General features: G+C 39.3%; 2 protein-coding genes across 7 annotated transcripts in view; one reads left to right on the forward strand and one right to left on the reverse strand.

Annotated features, from left to right (window-relative positions):
* LOC307186658 (protein EURL homolog) overlaps nt 1–13,523 on the reverse strand; it is a 31,531-nt gene extending 18,008 nt beyond the window's left edge. Inside the window, exons 1-2 of one of the 4 annotated variants that reach the window (XM_079922050.1) lie at nt 13,447–13,523; nt 12,083–12,216 (exon numbers count right to left, since the gene is read on the reverse strand). In XM_079922050.1, the coding sequence (XP_079778176.1) occupies nt 12,083–12,209 (127 nt within the window). In that variant the 5' untranslated portion in view covers nt 12,210–12,216; nt 13,447–13,523. Of the gene's footprint in view, nt 1–12,082; nt 12,217–12,579; nt 12,692–12,755; nt 13,094–13,155; nt 13,265–13,446 lie in introns of those variants that run through there. The other 3 variants (XM_079922049.1, XM_079922047.1, XM_079922048.1) reach the window with 3 other exon arrangements.
* CHODL (chondrolectin) overlaps nt 1–22,643 on the forward strand; it is a gene marked incomplete at its 5' end in the record, with an annotated part of 606,923 nt that overhangs the window by 175,011 nt on the left and 409,269 nt on the right. For all 3 annotated transcript variants that reach the window (XM_079921894.1, XM_079921893.1, XM_079921895.1), the window contains one exon: nt 15,279–15,317. The remainder of the gene's footprint in view (nt 1–15,278; nt 15,318–22,643) is intronic.

Genomic DNA, 22,643 nt, shown 5'->3' on the forward strand with positions numbered 1-22,643 from the left:
TAGGGGTGTGCGGTAGCGATGGGGAAAGGGGGATAAAGTCTATGAAACTGATTAAGTGGGTCTTGAAGTAGTATTGGTAAGAAGGAATAAAGGCCTGGTCAAAGGTATAGCAGTGGGAATGAAAAGTCAGGAACAGATTGGGGAGAATCAACAGGACTCAGGGACAGACTGCATGGAGAGGGTGGGTGGGAGGGAAGCAGTGAGGGAACAGCGTTGCTGCAAGGCCACAGGCCAATTTGCCTTTGAGAACTGAAAAGCCATCCCTGCCAGGGTGCACGGCTTGAAAAGCAGAGCTTAGGTAAGATTTCAGCCATAATTCCTCACTGCATCTACACAACTTTATGTGGACAGTCCTGAAGAAACTGGAACCATTCATTCGCTAAGGGCAGTTTTTCAAAGTTTGGTCCTGAAACCACCTGCATAAGAGTCAGCTGGGATTCTTATTAAAATGCAAATTCCTAGACTCAACTGTAGACCTACTGAAACAAAATATCTCAACTGTAGACCTACTGAAACAAAATTTCTGGGGTATAGGGCCTGGAATTCCATGTGAACCAAAGATGAAGGAAATAAAAATGCATGTGTATATGGAAATAAGGAGAGAAATTTAGTTTGAGAAACGTAAATTCAAGACGGCTGTAGAATATCTAAATGGAGAGGTCCAGCAGGTGGTTGGATGTATATTGATAAGTCTGGTGCTTAAAAGACAGATTTGGCCTGTGATATGTTTGTGGAGTTCCATTAGCTTACAGAGGTACAGCTGAAGCCAATGCAGTGAAAGAAATAGATGAGTGCGATATGAGAAAAAAAGAAAGACAAGGACAGAATTCAATGAAACACTAGTATTTCAGGGACCTGTAATAAGCAGTGACCCTAGGAAGAAAAGAGGGCAGAAATAAGAGGCCCGAGATATTTTATCACAGAACCCAGGGAGCTGAGTGTTTCAAAAAAGAGGGAAATGTTAAATGTCAGATTTTGAAAACGGCAGGAACATGAACCTATTTATTGTGTTGATAACTAGGAAGTCAATGATGAAAGCATAGGAGGTATGCCAGTTACAGGGGCACGGAAGATTAAGTTGGGAGGAGAGACAGAGGGAGACAATGAATGAACACTGCTCTTTCAAGAACTATGGCTTAAGGGAAAGAGAGGAAAGCTTTTTCCCTTGATTTTTTCTCTTTTTTAAACATGGGCGACATGAGCATTTCTGCCATTCTAATCATCTTTTTGGTCAATCTGCCAGGTTACGACGGAGAAGATAACTGTAGGTAGGCAAGATGATGTGTCAATATACGATAAAACAAATGAAGGAGAGGATAAATAAATGAAGGAAGAGTGGGTGGTAGAAAAGAGAGACAGAATGTAAGAAGCATGAAATTAAATTGTTCTGTAATTAGTCTCTACCGAGAATTGTGATATTTTCTTTCTGCAGATACTTACGACTGCTATTTCATTTGGTTAGTAAATACACTAGTAATCTAAGGCTGAGTTTTATGGAGAACTGTCTGATTTACTATATAGGAATTATATTTTATTATATTGTATTTATTCTACTTTGTAGTAGAAATATAGCCAAAATGTTGATTGACATTGAATTGAAACTTGATGGTTGATATATTGAAATTATTCTGGTGAGATTTGGTCAAGATTATAAAAGATACTTTAATACTAAATAACAGAAATGTGCTCAGGGCAAATACTGCGAACAGTGTTAATGAGGAAGTAGTAAGAATACAAAACCTTTAAAATCTTTCCCAACACTTAAAGATACTAAAGATCCTCTTTAATATTTGAAGATAAAAATATAGAAGTATGAATAAAAGAGGACTTCATGTTAATTTTGAAACACTTCCCCTCCAATAACACCAAACTTCAACATGTGAACTCTGTTTTCAAAACAGACTGGGGGCTTCCCTGGTGGTGCAGTGGTTAAGAATCTGCCTGCCAACTCAGGGGACGTGGGTTCGGGCCCTGGTCCGGGAGGATCCCACATGTCGTGGAGCGACTGAGCCCATGAGCCACGGCTACTGAGCCTGCGCTCTAGAGCCTGCAAGTCACAACTAGAGAAAACTTGCACGCAGCAACGAAGACCCAACGCAGCCAAAAATAAAAAAACAAAACAAAAAAAAGCCAGACTAGTAATTATCATTCACTAAATTCATTGTAGATATTATTACACCAGTTATCATGAGTTTTAGATATTAAAGATGTCATTTAAGTATATCTGTATAACACTTTAGAGGATGGAAGGCGTTTTTACTGTCTATTAATTTTAATCTCCACATTATATAGGAAATAAACACCAACTGTGAATTTTAAGTAAGGTAATACGTGGAAAAATGTATCAGCGATTGAATTTATTCTTCATAAAAGGCAAATAATCCTATATCGCCTTCCAATGTACCATATAACTTATTCTGATGTCTTTTCCGTCCTCTCATGTAAGCTTCACAAGTTTATGTTTGTTTTGTTAACTGCCTTATCCTTAGCTACCAGAACAATTTCTGGCACACAGCAGTTGCTCAATTAATATTTACTTAATCAATGTGTATAAAAATTGCTATGAACATAGCTTTAACTCTGAGATTCAGATTTTGATGGGTACACACAAACCATTATTTTGCCTTACTGTTTTACAGTTGAGACAGTAATGCCAAAAAGCTAACAGAAATAGATACACTAGTTTAAATTTTTTTGTAAATAAACAGACACTATCCCCCTTTATTACAAACTATAAATCCAAGGCTCAGTGTTTAATGGGTTTATTCCCCTTATCTAAATCCTAATGTGTGCCAAACTGGATTAGAATAATTTAAATCCACTCTATCTAGAACTATAGTTGATAACATTTTGATAATTCTGCAGCGTTACTCAGCCACTTTGATTTCAATCATTTATACATTTTGCACGTAACACCTTATCTGAAATTCAGAATGTTAATATCCTTTATAATGTGGAGATTAAATTAAGATGCTGTAAAAGCACCTCTGAACATCTACAGTGCCTTATAAAGTTATGTTGTCTTATCACCTGTTTCTTCTCTCTCTTTCCAGAAAAGTGTTCCAGGCGACTACCGGGGCAGATGAGCAAAAGGGAGATAGCGTGCAATTCCAGGATTGGTGCTAATCTTTTCACTGTTGTTTGCACTGTCTGCCTCCACTTACTTAGAACCCTATTCTGTCTTCAGAGGAAGACTAATCAGGATAAGTATGTTAGCCTCTATTACTTGAATGGTTGGAAGGACGGAGAGCAGTGTTAGAAGAACTGCCTCATCACCAGCTGCCACCTGTATGATTCTGTAGCAAATGTCAGTGTGCAGCCCAACTTCCTTGTTCCTTCTAGGCAGGGACTAGCAAGACTGTCATGTGTGCGTCTCTTCTTCCTAGTTCTTTCCTCCTCTCTGATAATCATCAATCTAATCCAAGAGTTCTAAAAGACCACATTTTCTTGACAGACTATTTAGATTGTAATCTATATGGAGATTGCATCATCCCACTCTCTTAGGTCATGAGAAATGTCTATTTTTGGATATTCCACCAAATGTGTATTAATCAAATAATATCATAGGTAGAAGTAACTTAAAAAGCAAGCATTTCTTGAGACCCAAATTTTGTTCCTTGCTTGAACATTCACATTTGTGTAATTCATCTGTAACTTTGCCTGAAAGTTACTTAATATCTCCTAGATTCTTAAGAGTTCATGTAATTTTTTTTGGAAGGAGAAATGATTTAGGCACTTGGACTTTTTGGAATCAGATACCTTAGGTTTGGACTTGCAAGCTGTGTGATTTTGGACTAGTTTCCCAGACTCTCTACTCATTTCCCTCATTCATCAAATTGGGATAAGCTAGCACCTAGCTCATATAGTTGTATTAAGAACGAAATGATGCATGTAACACAGAATACCTGACAAACAATACTGACTTAAATTATTTAGGTAAGTCACTTACCTAAAAGTGTAAATCCCTTAAGTATCTGACAGTTGGACTAGCTTCTCCCAACTAGAGAGTGATTATTTCACTTCTTCCAGAGTAGAGACAGAAACTTATCTTTGTCTTCTTTCTTCACAGGCATTATTTTGCATGCAACAGAAAAATTACTCTTTATTTCTGGGAAGCTAATTTCTCTTTATAAACTCTCTAGTAACAGTTATTCAAATTATTTCAACCATGAAAAGTGCATCCCTTTTCTGAGAATAGATATTAATATTTTTGACCTAAGTATTAAAAGATTTTCAATCTAGGTTTGTTTCCGTATAACTCATAAAACATTTTTTTTTCATCTTTGTCAATACACTGGAAGGAATGAATTATGAATTTGAATCAGAATGTCATTTTTATCTATTTTAACAAATCCTTTATTTATAATTATGATGTTTCTATTAATAAGATATTCTGGGTTGTATATTGTTTCTTTGTTTTCAACTTAAAATCATTGATTTAAAGAACATACTTTTATTATTACTGATTTAAAAGGAACTCTGGATCATCAAATACCTTGGGGGTCATCATATGAGCAAACATCACTATGCTGAGGTGTTCTGAATAACAAGAGTTGCAGTGTGTAAATGAATGTAGAAACTCCCACTCTAAACACAGCTCTGTTTAAGACTTCTTGCTCTGTGTTTGGAGAAAAATACTATGTCTGTTTTCTACCTTCCTGACTGAAAAAGATAACCATATATCACTCTTAGTATTATTCGCTACATTTTTCTTTTGAATATGATACAAAGTTCTTCTATTAGTAAAATTTGTAAAACTTTTCGGAGACTCCAGAAAGGTCTCAGGCAATTCTGTGAAAGGGCAGAAAAATAGCAGAAGAGTTTCACTGTGGGCCAGTTTAAGGGAAAAATATAAAAAAAGACAGTTCTCTCAAGTCTCCTTTAGACTGATTCACTGATCAATCACATACTCATTCATAACTTCTTGCCAGTCCTTGTACTACTGTTGATTATATACTAGTAAATAAAAGACTCTAATCCATGTCTTTACGCAATTAGAAATGGGGGAGGGGTGGCGCATTAAACAAACACATAAGCAAACAGTTACAGCAACAAATTATAGCAAGTGCCATGAAGGAAAGGGCGCTATGAGGACAAGCAGGTTGGGGCTGACAGCGGTGGCAGGGGCGGGAAGTGCTAGGGCAGGGAAGACCGCTTTGAGAAGTGCCTTTCCAAGCGCCAGGGCAGGCAGGTTCTTTCCTGCGGCGCTGCCTTGCATGCATTTTCGCCAGGCATGTAAGTCCGTACCTTCTCCACAGTGCGCTTCCAACCCCAACACTTCTGATCGCAGGGGTGGAGGGGAATTCACTTATTTAATTTATTTACTCATTCATTTTGAAAGGAGATACACGTGGTACAGGGATAATAGTTTAACTTTAGCCATGTAGTTGGAAGTACTTATGGGCTATACAAGTGAAGATGTCTACAAACTAGTTGCATATACAGATGTGTAGCTTGGGGGTGGGGAGAAAGAGGTAGGAGGAGATCTGCTACATATCAGCGCATAAAAGGCCATGAAAGCCCAGACAGAGTGACGATGGAAGGTCTAGGACAGAGCATGCCAACGTAAAAAACAACAACAAAAAAGACACTACAAAGATTATCAGGACTAATCAGAGGCATTAGCAAAACCAATAAGTGAATGCCATCAACATAGCAGGGCTGGTCTGCAATTTAAAACTTAAAATATGGCAAAGGTCAATGTCCATTTCTCACAATGGTTACAACTGCTCTGACACCAGAGACCTGATCTGAATCCCTTCTGTGTCAATCCCTTCTGAGTTCAGCCTTTTGAATTAGATTCTGGCACAATAATTTCAAGATTAAGAAATAAAAATATAAAACTGCTCTTACTGGTAACATTTGAGAACCAGTATGACACAATAAACTTAGGTATCTCGCCAAGAAAACCCAATTAGTAAGTGGCAGGGTCAAGATTCAAGGCCAGGTCTGAGCCCAAGGCCCACATGCTCAATCACTAGAGCAGAAGTGGAGCAGTAGCAGATGTATCCAGCTGTAGAAAAGCAATCTTTCCTGTAAAGGTATGAGGAAGGTGGCATTACCATGTTAGTCTGTCATGAACAGAGGCTGGGAGAAAGCAGGAAGTGGTTTTCCTAAGTTTGTAACATCTAACTTACCGATAATGAGCAGTAGCGTTAAACATCACATTTTATGTACCGAGATGGGTCAGAAACTTGAAAATTCTTATAAGCTTTTTGGCAACAAGTTCACATGAGATCTGGCTGCATGCCCATCCTCAGAATACAATGCCTCATTCTCTAAAAATCCCTTCCAGTTCAAACTCCTGGGTTAGAAGAATCACCAGAGCATTACTTGTTGGTCTTAGTTATAGCTCAAATAGTTTGTCTTCAATGTGGTAACCTTTAATTACCAGAAAGGCCTCTCTATGGCCGATTTTGCTAGGTGCATACTCAATGTCCTTTGTCCCTTTCTTTGGAAAACACTGATTTTATTTGGAGCAGCTTCTCTTGAAAGGGGAGTGGAATGTATAAGAAATTGTTAGGTGGGACTTTAGGAAAAGCTCCTTTTTAGATGCAGGAGAGAATGCTAACATGTATCTTTTGTCAGATGTCCTTTCTTTTCTGTCTGAGAATAAGGAAGCAATGGCTGGAGTTCTAGCATCCACCCTGGCTCATGAGATGACTGACGATGGCAAATATGTGTTAAGGGGCTTCCCTGGTGGCGCAGTGGCTGAGAGTCCCCCTGCCGATGCAGGGGACATGGGTTCGTGCCCCGGTCCGGGAAGGTCCCACATGCCGCGGAGCGGCTGGGCCCATGAGCCATGGCCGCTGAGCCTGCGCGTCTGGAGCCTGTGCTCCGTGACAGGAGAGGCCCCAATAGTGAGAGGCCCGTGTACCGCAAAAAAAAAAAAAAAAAAAAAATATGTGTTAAGGAAAGTGGATTAGAAAAACAGAAGCAGCTTGAGTCTTTCTGATCATGGAGCTACCATACCAACTCCAGACTCAACTTCTTTTAATATGAGACATATAAATATCCATTCCATTTTATTTCATCATTATTATTTGGATTTTCTATTACATACAGCCAGACCTAACTGCTAATAGAATACACCATTCCAACTGAAATTCATGTATGATCTCAATTTTAAATTCATCCTAGACTTTAAAATTAGACAGCTTAAAGTTAAAAGGAGAAAAAGTTGGGAGTAACTAAAAAGAGGCCACCATTACTAGGACTGGGATAAGAATCTGGAACCTGGCTCCTCAGATATGGGTTGTTAGTTAAGTCACAAGTCTTTACCAGATGTTGTTAGCCTAGTTTTATTTTTAAAAAATATTCTATAATTTAAAGTTATCACCAATTAAACCTACATTTCACTTCTACCCTCCCTACTCCTGTCCAAATAATGAGATTTTACTATCAGAGCCATTTAAAAAGTGTTCAAATTTATTTAAAGTAGAATTAAAAGGCAGTTAAAGAAAAAATAAACCTTTCATCTGTATTTCTAAGTATATCAAAGATAGCCAAGCTGAAGTTCAAAAGGCATATTAGGCTTTATATTTAAAAGTGCTCTTTTAGTTAATAGCAAGGCATGATGTTTGTCATTACGGGAAACAAGAGAAAGAGGTTAATGCCAGATTGAATTAGCAATATACAGTCTCCTTATCACAAGTAAAGTGGTGGGCTTTTACTTAAGTGGAAAGATGCTGATGTGCCAGAAGCAAGGCAAAGGAAGAGCTGTTGACAGGCTTTGAGTAGTTAATAATCAATCTTGACTTCCAAGCTAAGTCAAGATTTAATATTGAGATTCAAACTGCTTCCTGACTACTGACCATGTGAACCATGTTTTGGTCAAAGACACAGAGAATCAAGGAAGAATGAAATTAAAAGTGAGCATTGGGTTCACTGGTGCCTTAATGAAGAGAAAACACCTATAGACTTCTCTTGCTGGAAAGATTACTAAGGATCTGCATTAGGGTCTGTTTCTAGAAAAGTTCCTGGGCAGTTCAACAAATTAGAGGAAAATGAAGTCTGAGATGGATTTTACAGTCCAAGATGGACTAGTAGGCATTAAAAATGCTTACTAATCAACTAGCAAGATCAACTCACACTGAAAACTTTGGCATAAGAGGAACTGATCTTGTCTTATAAAAAAGTTTCTCTCGGGCTTCCCTGGTGGTGCAGTGGTTGAGAGTCCGCCTGCCGATGCAGGGGACACGGGTTCGTGCCCCGGTCTGGGAGGATCCCACATGCCACGGAGCGGTTGGGCCCGTGAGCCATGGCCGCTGAGCCTCCGCGTCCGGAGCCTGTGCTCCGCAACAGGAGAGGCCACAACAGTGAGAGGCCCGTGTACAGGGAAAAAAAAAAAAAAAAAAGTTTCTCTCTATAGAATAGAAAGGAAGTCAATTATTAGAGGAAGGTACAAATACTAACTATTTGCACAGTATTTTGGTACAAAATGAAAACTGACAGTATGAAGTAATAGATTGGAGCCCTGGATCTCTCTCCCATCCCCCAGCTGTAGTTTCATTTCTGACTTTCTTATGTTACAGTTGAGTTTCATTACTGGCTCCTGACCACTCTGGGCTACCTTCCTCCCAGACTTAATAGCCTAGGTAATAGTAGTTGGTAAATAACTTTAGAGATTTTAGCACCATGAACCATGAGGCATATTAATGTATTTGATCATTCATGCATATAGCGTCTTAGTGTCAAGGACAGGCCATCAGTATTAAGAAGTTTAAGCAGCTATCTCCTAATCCTAGAAGTGGACAAGTAATTCTAATGGTGAATTATAAGTGCCCCCCCATCAATCTCCTTAAAGTGCATTTATTAGGTCCTTGAAGTATATCACCTATGGGTTGAAAGTATATGAAATGTAGGTACTCGTTTACTTTTAAGTACTGTAAAGTCATAGAAAAAAAGGCAACTTAGAGCCAAGCTCAGAATATGAAATCTCTCCTACAAGATTAGACTGTCTTTTGTTATTTCTTTCTTTCATCTTAATTTTATAAATATATGCATGAGCACATTTTAAAAAATTTGATTAGACTAGTTTTGATTTGACATAAGCAACACTTGATTAGCGCAGTTTTGATCTGACATAAGTAACAATCCAAAAGGTGTAAAATATTTTTGTTTACTACAAACCTGTGGACTCAAAACTACCCTAAAAATTCCAAGAAAATTTTTATCTAGCCTCTTAGCTGAAAAAAGAATAGAAGGCTTTAGAGCAAACTCAGCAATTAGAAAGCTAAGAAACCAAGTAACAGCAACATTACCATACTACAAAAAAGTTATACCAAAAATAGTAAAGTTAAATGTCATATTTTTTTAAAGTCCCTCTTATCTATTTATTGATTGACACTGTGCTGAGAATTTGGTAGGGGAAAGAAAACTTCAAAAACGTTTAAAAAGGTTTACTGACAGAGACAAAGAACAGACTTTGTTATTTTTCAGGTATGTGATTACTTTATTATCACTTTTTACCATTGATTTTTAAAAAACCTGTATACTGGGCTTCCCTGGTGGCACAGTGGTTAAGAGTCCGCCTGCCGATGCAGGGTACACGGGTTCGTGCCCCAGTCCGGGAAGATCCCACATACTGCAGAGCGGCTAGGCCCATGAGCCATGGCCGCTAAGCCTGCGCGTCCGGAGCCTGTGCTCCGCGACAGGAGAGGCCACAAGAGTGAGAGGCCCGCGTACCGCAAAAAAATAAATAAATAAAAATAAAAACCTGTATACTGATATAAAAATAGAAATTTTGAGGAATTCAGCGTTCTCATTTCCCTCCTTTTCCCCTAAAATTCCTAATACTTAGAAAAAAAATCTCATGATATTAAAATGGTTATATGCACAAGCTCATCACTGTAGTAAATATAAAATGTATTGTATCTGTGAGATCTAGGAATTGACTTCAGATAAATTGAGAAGAAAATTCTAAAATAATTTTTCTTATGAAGATTTAATTGGCATTTAAAAATATACAACCTTGAGTGTACATAGAATATAGAGTTCTAATACAAATTGAGAATAATTTTCGTCTTTTAAGTTAAAGACAACTCTTATTTCAACACATAGGGCTTATGACAAGCTTATATATTGAGATAAATGTTATCAGAGATGAAATATTTATAAGATGGTACCTGAGGAATACTTGTATATTCTCTATACAATGATGAAGAACCAGTTAAAAGGCATTAAAAACAGGCTAGAAAAGCAAATATGAAAGTTTACATTTCTGTAGATAAATCCTATCACAGCATGAACAACACTAATGATTTAGCAGGAAGCACTGATAAGGAAAAGTTGGCTGACCGAATATCAAGGAGAGCAATTAGGACTCAGGAAAACAGGTTTCTAATATTAGCCCTATCAACTAAAATAACTACTGACAGTAGATCAATGGAATTAAAATCACATATACTAGAACTAGATTGGCAGGCTTCAAAGCCCAGCACTGTCATTCACTGCTGGGCAACTTCAAAGTGCATTTTTTAGGTCTTGAAGGTTAGACTCCATCAACTTTAAAATGGATAATAGTAGCCATCCCAGAGCTATTTTGAGCTGAAATAGATAATCCATGTAAGGTGCTTAGTACAATGCCTGGCACATAACAACAGCTTGCCATCACTGCTACAGCAACCTTGAACAGTCCAACTACCTGGTTGCCAGTTTTCCTCAATGTAAATACAGGTTTGGCTGAGTCATTTCTAATGCCTTTGCCCATCTAAAACTAAAATCTACAATGTAAAAGAATGTATAGGGCCAACTCTATTTCTAAAGAACATACATTAATATCTTTCACTCTAGCATGATTAAGGACATGGTAATTTAAATGCTACAGAAGAATCATGTTTTTAAGTCACCCCTTTGAAATTAGTTATAATGCTACATTTACTAAAGCCAAAGTTTTATGCGTTCTATGCAACCCACAGGAAATCCATGATCTTCCATCGATTATCATGTTTAGCAACTACAGTTCTGAGTACAATGGCAAAATTGTCAAAACCAATATGATCTTAAATGGAAAATGAATGTCATATAATTAACTCTACATGTTTTTAGTAGTCTACTTATGGTTATAATTTTGACTTTTACTACAGAGTATCTATATATATTAATTTGGCGCTTACAACAATTTCTGAAAAACAAGTCTTAATAGGAATCTCAAGGTACATAATCCTATTTTTTTTTAATGGCAAGAACATTTGATATTTCCTATTTAATAAATAGAACAAGTAGAGATAATACAAATTAATCTAAAGATCTAACAAAATCTCTCTACTGAAATGTTACAATTCAAAATTCAAATGGCAGGCCAACTTTTTTTATTGCCAGAATATTAAGATTCTTTTTTAGTGTGACTCAAATATTAAAAAAAAAAATCAGAATTTATCACGGTAACATCAAGATTAAGAAAACATATCCCACATGTTTCTCAGGGACAAACTACTGATACCCACAGACACATTAATTGTGCACCAACCCAAATACTTTAATAGAGATTTTTTTTTAAGTATTTGGAGAACTCTTTTTCGTATACTCTTAGAGATACTACTGAGAAATTTTAAAAGCCTTTTTAGTTTAAAGGTGTGTGTGATCACCGAAAAGAGGTTATCTAAAAATTTTAAAATGTGTTGCAGATAATAAGATAGCACTGGGGAAAAAAGTTATAGCTCACCTCAATTAGGTACTAGCACGGTAGGCCAAAAGAATAAAATTACATTCGCCTATCAATGTAAATGTTTGGTTATGTTATTTCTTAATATTAAAACAAAACACACACACACGTATGTTAAAATCTGACAACTTAAGCTCTCAAACCAGCAAAGTTTACTAGTCAATACTCATTCCTCATTTTTATATTAGTAAAATTGGGATTAATGCTGTGGGAGTTAAAAAAAAAAGTTTCTCTTAAATTCATAGCTGTGCTACCTTCAGTTTCATTTCCAGAAACCCTTATCTTTAACAGATCTCCACTTCCTACTTGACACAATTTACAATCATTCAAGAAATTTTAGTTTTACCTTGTAACTAGTTCAGCATAAAATAGTTCTGTAAAGTTCATGCCATAAAATTAATTACACTGTGTCCTTACCATCAATATTTAGCTCAAAACAAACGTGGCAGAAGGAGAGTGTTTCTTTGTCTGTTCCCAGTTTACAAACACTGCAGATGTTGTCATCATTCAAATCAATGCTTACAAACTGCTCCTCTTCGTTCATAGTGCCCCTGTTAAGAAACAGAAAAAGAAAGTTACACAATTTCAAGAACTTGCTATTAACGGCAATATTAGGAACTTCTAGGAAGACAAAGGATGCTGTTCAGGTTATCTAAAGCAACAGCCCCATCAAACGAGCATTGCCATACTTGTACTTCAATATTATACTTTTATTGTGCAAAGACACAAAGCTAGTAAAACTTAAAGCCTAGCCGTAAGTGACACTACGCCTAAGCGCCTTTTTCGGTCTTGTGTTTTATTTAGTTGACGGGGTCTGACGGAAAGCAGTTTTCGGGTATTCTAGCCCACCCCCATCCCTGAGTAGGTGAATGATCTTAGCAGCGACACCTATTCAGCTACCGGGGTCAACCTACTTAACGCTGTTAAAGGTAGGACGAACGATCTGCTCGGGACACTGCTTTGCTAACTTCATTGTGGGAACCTCAGATGCGTTTCGCTAGCTCGGCGTAGCGAGGTTTCCTATTCGAGATCCGGGGCAGGAAAATGCACATGGAAAAGTGAACACTAGGGAAGGAGCCCGGCCGCTTACAAAGCATCCTCACGGAAGGTCGGGCAGCGGCTCCGCTGTGCGGCCCGGGCACGGCCGGAGGCGGGGTGGCCAAGCAAGGCTGGGGGTCCCGGAGCCCGGCCGGCGGGAGCGCCGCGTCCCCTCGCCCCGGGCTTCCTCCCACCCAGGAAGAGGGCGTTCGAGGGCCACGGCAGCTGGTCCATCTGGACTCAGCGCCTCTGGGAGCCGGGTCCCCGGCGTTGGGGGCGCGCGCTTGCCCCTCAGGGTGCCGCGAACCCGTGTCATTCTCTCCGACCGTCCGTCGGGGGAGCCCGCGCGGAGCAGCGCCAGGGGCCGGGGGGCTCAGAGTGCGAAGGCGGCTGGACCGAGGGTGCGGGGACCGGGGCGCAGGCAGTCGGGGGCAGGGGAGCTGGGGCTTTACCGTCCGGCTTCGCGCGCCGCCGCCGATCCGCGCGGCCCAGGCTCCTCCACTATTGTTTCCGGCCGCAGCGCAGGCGGCCGCAGCGGAGAAGGCTGCCGTGCGCCGGCCCCGCCCCCTCCCGCCGGTGCCATCCCTCGGAGGCTCTGGGGGGGATGGGGGACGGCGCGGCTGATAGCGAAGCCGCGCGCTCGCTCGGCGGCCGCGGGCACCACCGCTTCCCTGCTGCACCGACGCCGCGGCCTCAACTCGAATTTTCTCTTGATTCCGCCCCTCTTGGCCGGGGTCTCTTACCGTTCTGTGGAAGGTAGCTCCTCGCACGCCCCCTCTTCTAGGCAAGTAGATAGAGGAGTCCGTTACCACCTCCCCCTTCAGGGTAGTGGAAACTACTGCCCCCGGGCGGGGGCCGCAGGGGCGGGGGCAGAAAAGTGACGAGTGGATGGGTGAGAGGGGCAGAGATGCGTGGGTGGAACTTCGTGTGAAATCGGTAGACTGAAGCAAAATAGTATCATTTGATCTTTGAGTTAGGTGCCAGTTGAAGTATTTAATGAGGGAAAAGTTCGTTTTCAAGTTTCATAATTTAGGGATAATCTTAAATACAGAAGCTTATTTTTTACAGATTGTCTTGGAAATGGGGCGCCCCTCCCCTGTAATATGGCGCATTCCTTACACGCCCACGAGGATAATCCCGGAGCCCCACCTCTTACTTTAGGGCCTGCCTCTTTAAAAAGCTGATCTCTTTTTGCCCACTTTGCTTGACATTTTAAACCATTTTTTTAAGGTTATAATTCATGTAACACTTTCACTTACATTTTCTATTGTAATCCTCAAAACAGCCAGAGAAGAGAAACGAAAAGAGTTTTCTTCTTTTGCATCCTAAAAATGACTAACCCAGATTATCTATTGGTTAGAAACAGAGCTGGGACTTGAACCCAAGGCTGCTGACGTAAAATCGCTGCTATTTTCCAGAGCATCATAAACAGCTATCCTGGTTACACCAACAAAGAGAAAGGGGACTAGCTTGTCAGTCTACATGTAACCGGTGGTAGGAATGGATTCCATAGATCTTGGGAACTTCTAGACCAAACTGACACTTGATATAAACCATCAGTGCCCCAGAAAAGTGGTCTGTGTTTTTGCTACTTGAAGTGTAGGAGATGAAGCAGCAACATTGGCCTCACCTGCCTCGTATCTTGTTAGAAACGTAGACTATCGAGTCTCACCCAAGACTTCTTGAATCAGAACCTGTATTTTAACAAGACCCCCCAGGTGATTCCTATGCAGATGAAAGTTTGAGAAGCACTAATTGAAATAGAAAAATCTATGCGTTTTCTACTTGAATTTCACATTCTAAGTAAATATGACTAAAATGTCTTACATCTTGGATTCTACCCATCTTTTCAATGAAAGTGCTTTCTAAAATCACTAACAAGGGACTTCCCTGGTGGTCCAGTGGGTAAGACTCTGCTCCTAAAGCAGGGGCCTGGGTTCGATCTCTGGTCAGGGAACTAGATCCCACATGCATGCCACAACGAAGATCCTGTCTGTGTGCTGCGGCTTAACGATTTTCTTGTATCGAACAAGTTCTTTTCATTTCTCAGGGTTATCTCTCTTTCTGTGGCATTTTGCCTTTTTAACTCTCCTTAAACCTTTCACCTTGTTTTTTATTTTTAAATTATTTTTAAAAGCCTACACATTGGGATTTAACTTACAGAAAAAAAATTTTCCCGTTTTAAAAGTACAGTTGCTGAGTCCACCACCCCAATTAAGATACAGAACATTTCCACGACCCCAGAATTCCCTATGCCCCTTCTCAGTCAAGCCTCCCACCAACATCTGATCTAATTTATATCACTAAAGACAAGTTTTACCTGCTCTAGGACTTTATGTACATGGGAATAAATGGTATGTATTATTTTGTGATTGCTCTCATTCAGCATGTTTTTGAGATTCACAATGATGTTTTGTAATAGTAGTTCCTTTTATTGCTGAATAATATTCCACAATTTGTTTATCCATTCACATATTGATGAATACTTGAATTGTTTCTAGTTTGGAGACTATTATAAAGCTGCTATGAGTATTAATGTAAAAGTCTCTGTGTGTTTATGTTTTCTTTCTCTTAGGGAAATAACTAGGAGTGGAATTGCCGAGTCGTACGTATGGTAAGTGTACACTTACTTTTAATTTTAAAATAAATTGCCAAACTGCTTTCCCATGTGGTTATGCCATTTTACATAGTTAGGACTCTTTTATTTTCTTGATGATTTGACCCTTTTATCATTGGTGATATTTTTATCTCTGGTGGCATTTCTTCTCCTGAAATCTACTTTATCCGATATCAATATAGCCACTCCTGCTCTCTTATGATTAGTGTTTCCATGTGTTTCTTTTCTCCTCTTTTTATTTTTAACCCCTCTATGTCTTTATACTAATGTGCTGCCTGTTTCTATTAACGGACTATTTTTTCCGCTGCTGGGTACGTCATATTTTCTTGCTTTTTATATGATATGCATTGATTAGTTGCTGAACAATGTAAAAGTGATATTGTTGAGTGTAGTAGGCAGAATAGCTCCCCAAAGATGTTCACACCCTAATCCCTGCATCCTGTGAATATGTATGTAACATAGCAAAAGAGATTTTGCAGATATAATTAAGGTTGTGGACTTTAAGAGGGAGATTATCCTGGATTACTGGGGAGTGATCCCAGTTTAATCACATGAACCCTTAAAAGCAAAGAACTTTCTCCAACTAAAGTCAAGCGATGCAGCAGAAGAGGAAGTCAAAGTGATTAGAAACTTTGAGTTAGCATTGCTCTAGGAGCAAAGACTGGATCCCAGCTGACAGCCAGCAAGGAAATGGGGACTTAAGTCCTAAAACTTGGAGAACTAAATTCAACCAAAAAACTGAATGGATTTGGAAGTTCACTCCAGAACCTGGTCTACATCTTGATTTTAGCTTTGTGAAATTCTAAATGGAGGATTAGAAATCCATTGTACCTGGACTTCTTACCTACAGAACTGTAAGATAGTAAATGGTATTGTCTTAAGCCATTAAATTTGTGTTAATTTGTTATGGCAGCATTAAAAAACTAATACATTGAGTGTCTAGATTTTTAAAGAGTGTTGGGCTTTATTTGGGAGGCTGTTACTCTAGTAGCCTATTAAACTTTTGTGAGACTCTAGACTATCCTTTTGCTGTAAGAATTTCTAGTTCTCTCTTAAGGAGTGGCTTAGGCTGTCTATTGTATGTCACAGGTCTTTAATAAAGTTTCTATACTCTACTTGGAGAAAACTCAAATAATTACTTTCCCTATGAGTTCCAGTAGTTGTTCGTATTGTAGTTCCCAAGTAATTCTTTTTTCCCTGGTAATTAATTTTTTGCCCAGCCTGTTGGAGCTTCACCCTGTACATGCACAGCTTAGTATTCAGGTGAAGACTTAAAACGTGTTCTGAAACTCTTTCTGTGTATAGCTCTTCCTTTCTAGCATTCCTGATTACAAATTCCAGACATCTTGTACTCCCTAGACTCAATCTTTGTCTCCTCCTCCCCGCTTTGCTTGGATCTCCTCATGTGGACCATGGTTTGAAAGTACCTCCAGGCATAAAACTAGGGCAATTGTAGGGCTCACCTCATTTGTTTCCTTTCTTTCTGGGATGACATGTTTGCTCTGCGTGTGTTTCAGTGTCTGAAAATAGATATTTCATAAATTTTGCCCTGTTTTCTAACTTTGAAGAGCTATTCTGGTACTCCTTACTCCATCCTGGCTAGAATCCCTTGTTATTTTGTCAGTGGATCCTTCATTCATCAAATAAGAGCTTCTTCCCAGATCTCTTTGCTTCCGATCTAGTTTTTTTTCAGTCTGTCTTTCACAGTCCATTATGAAATAAACACAGGTGAACTCCCCTTCTCAAAAACTTGTCATGGCATGTTGCCTTTCTCCTAACAGTAATACATGAATCTATTCAGCATTTAGACAGTTACAATGGGCTTTCCAGTTTACTGTCTCATTTGATAAAACCTAACATTTACTTGGATAGTCAAGGATTTTATTTTTAATTAACTGCAATCCTTTCTAATTTAGTAACTGAGTAAAGTGTGCAAAAATGTGTTACAAACTGTAAGGGGATAGATACAAAGATTAGTTATATAATTTGTTCTTGACCTAAAACCGACATTACCTTGACTTCAGGCTTAAATCAGTTAGGAATCCTTTCAGATGAAAGTAACAGGAAACCTGATTAACAGTGTCTGAATCAGGTTAGGTTTTATTTGTTTCACCGAACAAGATCTGAGGAGCCATCTCCCGGCAGTGGTTCACTGGCTCATTATATCGGGACTACCTTCTCTGCATCTATTCTGGCTTTCCCTTTCAAGAGCAGAATGGCTGCCCTACAGTTAAGCAACATATTGTCTTCCAGGCAAGAGGATGGAAATGGAAGATGTAGGGAGAAGTGGGAGGGAAAGCTGCCTCTTTCATTTTTGTGAGGAAGGAAAAGCTTTCCTGAGAGACCCCAGCAGATTTCTGCTTATATCTAATCACTAGAAATTATATGACAACAATGGATTCTAGGGAAGTGAGTATTTAGTTTTTTCAACCTCTATAACAGAGGCAAGGAAAAGAAGTTAGGTATATAAACCAACAATGACTGCTAGAGAGTTTACATAATTTTCTTTTCTGAATATCATTTTTATGTCTGCTCTGGTGCAAATGACCCTCGCTCATCATTCCAATGAATGTCTGCTATAAAAATTTCTCTAATCTTCTCGCTTTTCTGAATCCCCACAACTCTTGTTCATACCACTGCTATTCTTGGTATTTTTTCTGGCATGTTCCTATTTTAAAGTAAAGGATTCAGTATACTTAGTGTATCTATCCATCCATCTCTTACCTTTGCTGCCTTTGCTTCTCTTTATGTGTTAATTCATTCTCTGCTGTTGGAGATGTGCTTCATCCATTTAGCCTGGAAGATTGATGCATGCAGCCCCAGGCTTAGAGCCTTCTAGTACCATGACCCTAAAGGACCCAGAAACTCAAGATGTGTGCATAATCAATTGCATTATTATTTCCACTTCTTCATACCCTCCCTCTGCCATGTGACCTCATAGCTCACTATAGTGGGCAGAATATATTTCCCCACCCTGATGGAATATTAATGAACATGACGTGAGCAGAGACCTTAAATGTGCTTGTGTGATTTAACTTGGCTTCTTGTGCCTCTGTCATATATCACTAAGAAAATTTCGCCCAGATAGTTGCCAGTGCAAGGAGGATGAAAGATGTGGAGCAGACCTGCGTCCAATCAGCAGCCTAAAGCTAGGGAGGCCTACCTGACCTACAAACCTGTGATAGATACTTGTTGTTATAAGCACTGAGTTGTGGGTTGTTTTGTTATGCAACATATTGTAGCGATGGTTGTTAATACAGCAGGATTCTAAATGGCCAAGTTTAATTCATATGCTCATTTCTGAATCAATTATAGTGGCTAGTATTGGGTTGGCCAAAAAGTTCATTTGGCTTTTGCATTAAGATGTTACGGAAAAGCCGAATGAACTTTTTGGCCAAACCAGTACTTCAATTGGCCAGGCTTGGATTACATTCCCGCATCTCCCACCTCACCCCTCCCCAGAAAACAGGTTGGCTCAGGAATGGGGCTGCAGGGATTAAAATTTGATCTCATAATATGGGAGAAGAACTCCTCCAAAGAAAAGTGGTTGTTGTTACCAGAAGAAGGGAGTTGGTTTGAAAATATAACAAACAGGCAAAAACTATTGTTAATTCACTCTGGTGTTCTTTATACTTCAATATTCATTGCTAGAATTTAAGCCGGTTGTTTGCAAGGAACCCTGCTTTAGTCATCTTGTATTTCAACACTTACCTTACAGATTGTGCTTGTATCAGTTAGGATTAGGTTTCACTGCAATAATATAAAAACCCTGAATACAAGTAACTTTAAAAGATAGGGCTTTATTTTTTCTCTTACATTAAAGTCTGGGGATGTGCAGTCTAGGGTAGGTGTGGTGGCTCTGACCCACAAAGTCCTCAGGAACGCATGCTGCTCCTAGTTTTCTACTCTGTCATCCCTAGGACATGGGCTCATCTTTTTGTGCAAGAGATAGCCCCTTTCATTAGAGACAAATGTTAAACAGCAGGGTGGAGGAAGATGAGAAGACAGGGCAAAGAATATATACCAGCTGCTTTTTAAGGATATTTCTGAGAAGCTGCTACAAAACATTTCTGGTTACCTCCCACCCTTCCAGTGGTAAGAGCCTGGATGAAAGGGAGACTTGGGATCAGACCTTTATTCCAGCATCCATGTGCCCAGCTAAAAATCAGGGCTTCTAAATAGGAACAGTGTATATTAGAATAGGCAACAAGCAATCTCTGGCACAGTACTCAATAGATATTTCTTGAATGAATGTGTTAAGGGAATGAATCATGTATTAAAAATTAAAATTGGTTAATAAACTCTGAAGACTAAATTTTCAATCTTAGATTCAATGCTGGCTTAAATAACCTATTTGAGGTAAAATACCTATCCTATTTCTCATTTTTAGCAAGCAAGAAAGCAAAAATTGACTGTTTTAGAATTCTTTTTGCTTTACACTCACATTGAGCAGTGTGATAGGCTTATTTCAGTGTTGTTGATCCATTTTCTAAAAGTCTAATTTTTATAGGATTATAGACAAAGTTTAGTACCGCTCTATTGGAATTCTTAACTCTGAAGAAAATGTCTCTCTTAAAATTATGGGTCCTCTTAAGCTTAGACCAGCATCCCTTCTAAAGTTTGGGCTACAAATATTTGCATTAAAGGGATTTACCACTTATAGTTTCCGTAATGCTGACTTTATGGGTAAGCTGTCTGTTGATCCATTGTCCTGTTGTGCAAGCAGAACAAACCAAACCTATTTCCAGTCTGTAGATGAATTCACTGTTGGCATTGCTGGGAGGAGATTGGGAGTTAACTACTAAGCTATTGATTTTTTTTTTTTTTTCCACTGTGGTTCAAATCCAGTCTTTAGTAATGTGCACCATTCCTGCTGTTAAATTCAAGGTGATAAAAGGGAAGTTTGGGATTGATGTCTGAAGTTAGAAAACAGTCTGTTTCACAATATTTTACCAGAGGTTTATTTTTATATTTCATTGTATAAATATAAGATGTCTGGGTATGGAATACTCAAGCTAGACATTGAAATCCTGACATATTTCTGAGTTAACTATTAGTGTACCAATTGAGTTAGACAGAGAATTTTAAATTTCAGAATTTTAAAATTTTCAGGATTTTCTTTAATTCAGTGAGGTTTGTGGATGGGAGATGATAGCATTAATGGTAAGTGAAAAAGAATACAACTTTTTTGTTTTTGGAATTTCTACTAAACGTGTACTTTTTCACAAAAGTTAAAACTAATCCAATTTTTAAAATACTTTTTTTCATTCATTTAATCATTCATTTATTTATTTGTACATTAACAATTTCTTATTAAATGCTCTTTATATTTGAGATACTTTTCCAGGTATTATACAGTAGAGAGCAAGAGAGTGCCTACTCTTGAGAAATTTACCACCGATGCAAGGGACAGGCATTAAGTAATTGCTTTTGGAATGGAGTTTTTAATGGCATTGAAATATATTTACATTTTAATTGCCATAGCACTATAAAGATGTCTAAGTACCACATTGGCATATATTTTTGTATTCTGCTTTTTTTCATTATTATGATAAATTTTACATGTTAAGTATAGTAATGATTCACTTATCTATAATCTGTAGGAAATGAGGGGTTCCACCACAGGTTTTTTTTTCCAGAATAACTGGAAAATGATAGTTTTTAATACTTTAAAAATTTTAGCTATTTTGAAAGAAAGCTGCAATAGATTGAACGTTCTCCCCAAATTCATATGTTGAAATCCTAACCACCAGTGTGATGGTATTTGGAGGTGAGGCCTTTGGGAGGTGATTTGGTCATGAGGGTGGAGCCCTCATGAATAGGATTAGTGCCCTTCTAAAAGAGACCTTAGAGGGCTCCCTTTCCCTTCTGCCACATGGGACTCAGTGAAAAGGTGGTTGTTTTTGAACCAGGAAGTAGGATCTCGCCAGACACTGAATCTGCCAGCACCTGAATTTTGGAGTTCCAGCCTCCAGAACTGTGAGAAATAAATTTGTGTTGTTTATAAGCCACCTAGTCTATGGTGTTCTATGGTATGGGTAATAGCAGCCCAAACTAAGACAAAAGTTGTCAAAAATGTATCAACATTATGTTCTTTTTTGCCATCTTAAAATATATAGAAGATAATTTCTACATTAGCTGGGGAGTTAAATTTCTGTGTTAGAGTAGACTAAGTTGTAGTAAAAATAGACTTAGAAAATCAGTGACAATGAACAAGAAGGTTATTTCTCCCTCATGGAATAATCGAGGGTGTTCCAGGTTGGTAGCAACTCTCTTCCACATGGTGATTCAGGGACCCAGATTCTCCCAACTTGTCATCTTGTGACTCTTTTATCCTCTGGCACCTTGTCATCATGTCAACGCTTGTTCACCACCTCAGGTTCAGCCAGTGGAGAGGGGAACAGTGTGGATGAGGCACACCTCTCTTAAAGGCTGGAGTCCTGAAGAGACAGGTGCGTATCACAGCTACTCACATATCATAGCTGAGATTTTAGTCACATGGTTACATCAGTCTGCAAGGGAGACTGGGAAATGTAACCTAATTATGTGCCAGGAATGAGGAGTGGATGAATATTGATGGGAAGCTAGCTGTCTCTCACATAACCTGCAATTCTGGCTGCCAAGTGTTGTGTATGTCCTTCTCACATTCATCCTTTCTCCATGCAAGACACATAGAGCACATTCACCCCTTTCCCAAGGGAGACAGCTCAAAGTTCCATCTACTTACTGTATCCAGCTCAAATCCAAGGATTTCTGAGTGATGTTTAGTCTTTTCACTCAGGTCCAGATGTAACTCAGGTAGATCAGGGTGGCCCAAAAAATTAAAACCCCTATTCAGGTAAGAAAACAATGAGAGACACAGCAGTCATTGGTCCATAGCACTGATGGAGACCAGCTGGGCAGGGGTCTTAAAGACCCCTGGAGGCGCAGTGGTTGAGAGTCCACCTGCCGATGCAGGGGACACAGGTCCGTGCCCCGGTCCGGGAGGATCCCACATGCCGCGGAGTGGCTGGGCCCGTGAGCCATGGTCGCTGAGCCTGTGCGTCCGGAGCCTATGCTCCGCAACGGGAGAGGCCACAACAGTGAGAGGCCCGCGTACTGCAAAAAAAAAAAAAAAAAAAGAAAAAGACCTTTGCTCTGGCAGTGGCAGAAGTGCCTTGATTGCATCCTGATTTTACTCTCTGGGAGGGAATTCTTTTCCATTGCTCTCTGTGGCCCCTTGCGCTACCTTCTGGAAGAACCTTCCTCATCTATTATTCTTCTTGGCCACATCTGAAATGTGTTGTGGGAATATGTTCCCCTTAGGGGCTGTGTGTATTTTGC

This window comes from Stenella coeruleoalba, assembly GCF_951394435.1.
Source record: "Stenella coeruleoalba genome assembly, chromosome: 5".
In the NCBI taxonomy this organism is placed as follows: domain Eukaryota; kingdom Metazoa; phylum Chordata; class Mammalia; order Artiodactyla; family Delphinidae; genus Stenella; species Stenella coeruleoalba.